Genomic DNA, 5,767 nt, shown 5'->3' on the forward strand with positions numbered 1-5,767 from the left:
TGAAGGAGAGCTTTCTGGAGATGTCCCTGGAGGATTTCCGTTCCATCCCCAAACACGTTAACAGACTTTTCCAGTAGCTGTACTGGCCGCGATTGCCAGGGCAAATTAATCATTAATCATTAAACACGCTTGCTTTTAAACCATGTGTAATATTTACAAAGGTACACTCACCAGAGTTCCCCTGTGTGCCCTCAGTGTCTGGGAGCACGCCTTGGGTGAGTTCGGGGGTTACTGGTTCCAGGTCCAGGGTGATAAACATATCCTGGCTGTTGGGGAAACCGGTTTCTCCGCTTCCTTGCTGCTGTGAGCTATCTACATTACCTCCATCCTCATCTTTCTCGTACCCCGAACCCACTTCCCTGTGTGTTTCTCCAGTGAGGGAGTCATAGCACACGGTTGGGGTAGTGGTGGCTGCACCCCCTAGAATGGCATGCAGCTCTGCGTAGAAGCGGCAAGTTTGCAGCTCTGCCCCGGGCCGTCTGTTTGCTTCTCTGGCTTTGTGGTAGGCTTGCTGTAGCTCCTTAATTTTCACGCGGCACTGCTGTGCGTCCCTGTTATGGCCTCTGTCCTTCATGGCCTTGGAGACCTTTTCTAATATTTTGCCATTTCATTTACTGCTTCGGAGTTCAGCTAGCCCTGATTCATCTCCCCATATGGCGAGCAGATCCCGTACCTCCCGTTTGGTCCATGATGGAGCTCTTTTGCGATCCTGGGACTCCATCATGGTTACCTGTGCTGATGAGCAATGCGTGGTCACCTGTGCTCTCCATGCTGAGCAAACAGGAAATGAAATTCAAACGTTCGCAGGCCTTTTCCTGTCTACCTGGTCAGCGTATCTGAGTTGAGAGTGCTGTCCCGAGTGGTCACAATGAAGCACTGTGGGATAGCTCCCGGAGGCCAATAACGTTGAATTCCGTCCACACTACTCCAATTCCGACCCGCTAAGGCCGATTTTATCGCTAATCCCCTCGTCGGAGGTGGAGTAAAGAAACCGGTTTAAAGGGCCCTTTAAGTTGAAAGAAAGGGCTTCGTCGTGTGAACATGTCCAGGCTTAATTCGATTTAATGCTGCTAAAGTCGACCTAAACTCATAGTGTAGACCAGGCCTTAGATTGCAGCATCACTCCTTAAACAGATCAGGTTACATTTCTCATGGAAACCTCCAAGGGCTGTCACTTTAACATTGGGTTCTTTCCAGCTCAGCAAACATGAGTCAGCTTCAGGAATGGAAGTAGCCCATTGCTACTACCGTGGGAGCCTATTTCTGAACTCCAAAAAGTGAAACACACTGCATGGAGAGCGATGGCCACAGAGAACCCTGTCGAAAGCCTCCAAGATGAAGCTACTTGTACCATCTGTCTGGAGTACTTTAAAGAACCAGTGTCTATACACTGTGGGCACAATTTCTGCCGAGCCTGCATCTCCCAGTGCTGGGGGGGAATTGGATACAAACTTCTCCTGCCCTCAGTGCAGAGAAACTGCACAGCAGACAAGCTTCCGGCCCAACAGGGAGCTGGTGAATGTAGTAGAAATAATCAAAAGACTGAGATTACAGGCAGCAAAAGGAGCAGGAGGGGACAGAGTGTGTAAGAGACACCAGGAGGCTCTGAAACTGTTCTGTGAGGAGGATCAGATCCCCATCTGCGTGGTGTGCGACAGGTCCCAGGCTCACCGAGCTCACACGGTAGTTCCCATAGAGGAGGCTGCCCAGGAGTACAAGGTAAAAAAACATTGGCCAGGGTCCTAGTTTACAATAGAACTCATTGTGGATTTTATTTTACTTTATATTATTATTTTCCCTCTGAAAAAATTCAGTGAAAACAAACTCCGTTTCATTTTCATTCAATTTTTTTCAATGAATTTTTTCATGTTTTCTTTCAAACCCTGAAAACCACAAAAGCCTCTCTCATGGGCTTCAGTTTTCAGCACAACAACAAACAAACAAAGACTGAAATTTTTTTATATAGTTGGTTGATTTTTGCTTTTGTTTGGTTTGTTGGTTGGCTTGCTCTTGTTTTTTTCAATGAAAGTTCCCTCCCACCAATATTGAAAATGGCTATTTCTCAGTGAAATGTCCCTGCCAACAAAACAGCCACTTTGGGAAAAAATTTCACCAGCTCTACTTAACAGATTTTGGATTTTAAAGAGAGTTTAATATAACTCTCTTAATGTAATCTGCTGTTAACACTTAATTTATGTCTCCCTCTGTTGTTATTGTAACAATATAGTCCAACTCCGTAAAATACTAATTGAATGAAAGAAGCTAAAAAATATACTTACCAGAGAACTGAAGCTTGTCAACAAAATTCAGATACTGGAGAGCACCTCACACCAATGCCTTCAGTTGACCAGTATTGTCACTATTAATGCTGCTGACTGGTAAAATAATCTAGATACATTAGTGAAGAGGAAACTGGTTCTCTCTAGTTTAGTGAGTATGCTATTAATGAACAAGGCATCAGTTTATCCTGTCAATGAAAATAAGTTTGAATGTTAAATTTCTTAAATAAAGTGTAAATCAGACCCAATCAGTGCAGTGCTTTTAATTGTTTGAGAAAAAAAGCCCTCCTTCTCCCTGGAAAAATAATAAGCCACACCGTTATTAAAGTATCAGAGGGATAGCCATGTTAGTCTGAATCTGTAAAAAGCAACAGAGGGTCCTGTGGCACCTTTGAGACTAACAGAAGTACTGGGAGCATAAGCTTTCATGGGTAAGAACCTCACTTCTTCAGATGCAAGACATCTGCATCTTGCATCTGAAGAAGTGAGGTTCTTACCCACGAAAGCTTATGCTCCCAGTACTTCTGTTAGTCTCAAAGGTGCTACAGGACCCTCTGTTGCTTTTTACCGTTATTAAAACATTTCTCTGTCCTCAGGAAAAAATGGAGGCCTGTTTGGTGACTCTCAAGAAAGAAAGAGGAAACCTTCTTGAATTTAAACTGATTGGACAGGAAAGGAGCCAGAAATATCTGGTAGGTGCCCATTGTTGTTATACCTTGAAGAACCAGGGGTATTTGTATCTCATTTACTTTGTGGCTTTGATGGGTGTGGGTATTTATGTATATCTGGTAAGACAATATGGACTTAAATGCCAGCAATATGCAGCTGGCACACAGCTCTACTTATCCTTCGCCACGTAGGAGCACTCTTCCTTTGCAACCAACGCTTGGATGAGCTCAGCTCATGGAAAAAAAGATGGGGATGATGGGAGAAAGAATGAACCATACATCACCAATATTAATCTCATCACTTTATGCATGATAGCAAGTATAGGTGCTGACTCCATGGGTGCTGGAGCACCCACGGGAAAAAAATAGTGGGTGCTCAGCACCCATGGCAGCACCACAGATCAGCTCCCCCCTCCCCCCAGTGCCTCCTGCCCACCGTGATCAGCTGTTCCGTGGCATGCAGGAGGTGCTGTGGGGGGGGAGGAGCGAGGGCAGGGCGCTTGGGGGAGAGGGCAGAATGGGATGGGAAGAGGCAGGGCGGGTGTGGGGCCTTGGGGGAAAGGGTGGAGTGGGGACGGAGCCTGGAGCGGAGCAGGGGTTGAGCACCCCCTGGCACGTTAGAAAGTCAGTGCCTCTGATTGCAAGGCACTCAGATGCTACAATGACTTGTACAGACTAGAATAAATTTTTGCAGTAGCTGCCATGTGCTACTCTGTAAAGCTCTGATCCTGCAATGAACTCAGTATGGGTGGACCCTTACACCACCCACAGCTCTAAGGAAGGCAATGAGGCTCTGTGTGCCTGTCCATATGTGTCCATTTGCAGGATTCGGGCCTGAGAGTGTGTGGTGGGGGGCAGAGCTGGCCAAAAAACAAGAATTAAATTTTGTGGGGAAAAAAGTATGCAGTTTCAGAATTGGTCTCCATTTTCCTTTGGAATGAAAATGAGCCTTTCAAAAGTTTTTATGAAGTAACAGAGTGAGAGACCCCAGAATAGTCAATAGCCCAGGGTTAGGGCTTCTACATGGATGATGCCAGTTCAAGGCCCTGCTTTGAATCAGCCAGGGCAAGAACTTGACCCAGATAAGTGCCCTAACCACTGGGGTATTGGCTATGCTGGAGTGGGCTTGAGGTCTTTTTCTCTCCCTCTTCCCTTCAGCTCTGGAGCTGAGAAACCCTCCCTTCAATTTTTTGTCAAACCTGTACATTTCCATGAAACATTTTGGTCTTAACGAAATGGTATTTTTAATGGGGAAAGAAATGTTCATTTACCCCCCAGCTGTAGTTTCCATCCCTTAGAACCAAGTGTAGCTGACACGATGCTGTGCCTGAGTCTGCAGATAGCCATCTCTTGAGCCTCAGCTGCTGCTCAGAACTTTACTCCACTACAACAAAGTATAACTTCTACCATTCCTCACTCTGTGGGAAACAGCCACCTTGACAAAACTCACACCTATTTCAGTCTGCCTCTTGTTGGCAAAGCTGTTAGCAGCACCAAGGGCAACACTGGAGCTATTTGGTAGGGAGGATGACATGAAAATGGAGGCTGGAGAGAGTAGCTCAGAGTTGCCTGCCTTACAGCAGCTAATAAACCTTAGGGGTGGATGGGGAGCTGAGAACTGATTCCTCCACCACCAGTACCCACAACAATCTTCATACAACCAGAAGTCTCTGGGATTGGATGGAATAGAGAGAGAGAGAGAGACTGTGTGTGTGTGAGTTTCTTTCAGCAACCAGGGGAGGTTCATCAAATTAATCTGACACCTCGTAGCTGGCAGTTGATACAAAAGACAACGGAACCCAGTTAGAATCCCAGCTCTTTCCTCTTCACCAGCAATTGGGATGTAAGAAGGGGTTAGTGTCTAATTTGTGTGTTGCCCCTACCCCCTGAGAGTTCACTCTCTCTCCTTTGTTAATCAGATTTTGTAGTGTTGCCAACTTTTGTGATTTATTTGGTGTTTTTCTTGAAGGTTCAGCTCTGGGAATCCTGTGAGTTTGTGAGAAGCTCAGGGGGGGGTTGTTGTTGTTGTTTTGTTATTTTATTGATTTGTTTTTTGTTTTTAGAAGTAAACCTCTGCATCTTGTAGTTATGGAGACAAGCTTGGAAATGTGAACGAAAAAAGATAAAAAACCTGAAGGGAACTCCCCTGCCCTGAAAAACCTCATGATATTTAAGACAATCCCATGAATTTTGAGGGGTCTGGCTCCTGGCTTTTACACACTTTGTGTTGGCAGTATTGCTAGTACACTTAGGCCTCTGGCTATTAGTTTCTTTCACCCTTTGTGTCTCTGTGTGAGCGTATACAAGGTGTTTGTTTCTCTAAAGTGTGTATTTGGCTCTGTGTGTTTGATTGACTCTGTTGCTCTCTGGGTCTGTGTTGCCGCAAGCCATTGGTAACAAGGAAACCTAGTCACGTCCGGTATCAAAACCTCCCTTGAAGAGAGACTGGGGTGAAATGGGAGCTAAAGGGAAAATGTCCCCCTAGTGACCACAGGGGCTGCAGGAGTTGTAAAAATTCCTCCCTCTTCACACCCAGGGATTTATGATACCTCCCACTGACTCTCCCCATGTCCCTGGCCTGCTCTTTCCCTGTTTGTATTTCTTTATTACAGAAACTAACCAACACTATGAAGGGAAGTATTGTGTGTGAATTTGAGCAACTGCACCAGTGTCTGAAGGATCCATTGGGATCTAGGTACCCAACTTCCTTAGGCTAGGTCTACACTACCCGCCTGAATCAGCGGGTAGAAATCGACCTCTCGGGGATCGATTTATCGTGTCCCGTCGGGACGCGACAATCGATCCCCGAATCGGCGCTCT

General features: G+C 45.8%; 1 protein-coding gene across 1 annotated transcript; it reads left to right on the top strand.

The window, feature by feature from the left end:
- Positions 1-921: 921 nt before the first annotated feature.
- On the top strand, positions 922-4,117 carry LOC128847886 (zinc finger protein RFP-like). Its single transcript, XM_054047619.1, is given in 4 exon segments — positions 922-1,433; positions 1,435-1,719; positions 2,876-2,971; positions 4,106-4,117. Coding segments are annotated over 4 exon segments (525 nt in total). The 5' UTR covers positions 922-1,301.
- The last annotated feature ends 1,650 nt before the right edge of the window (positions 4,118-5,767 follow it).

This window comes from Malaclemys terrapin, chromosome 13, assembly GCF_027887155.1.
Source record: "Malaclemys terrapin pileata isolate rMalTer1 chromosome 13, rMalTer1.hap1, whole genome shotgun sequence".
Classification (NCBI taxonomy): domain Eukaryota; kingdom Metazoa; phylum Chordata; order Testudines; family Emydidae; genus Malaclemys; species Malaclemys terrapin.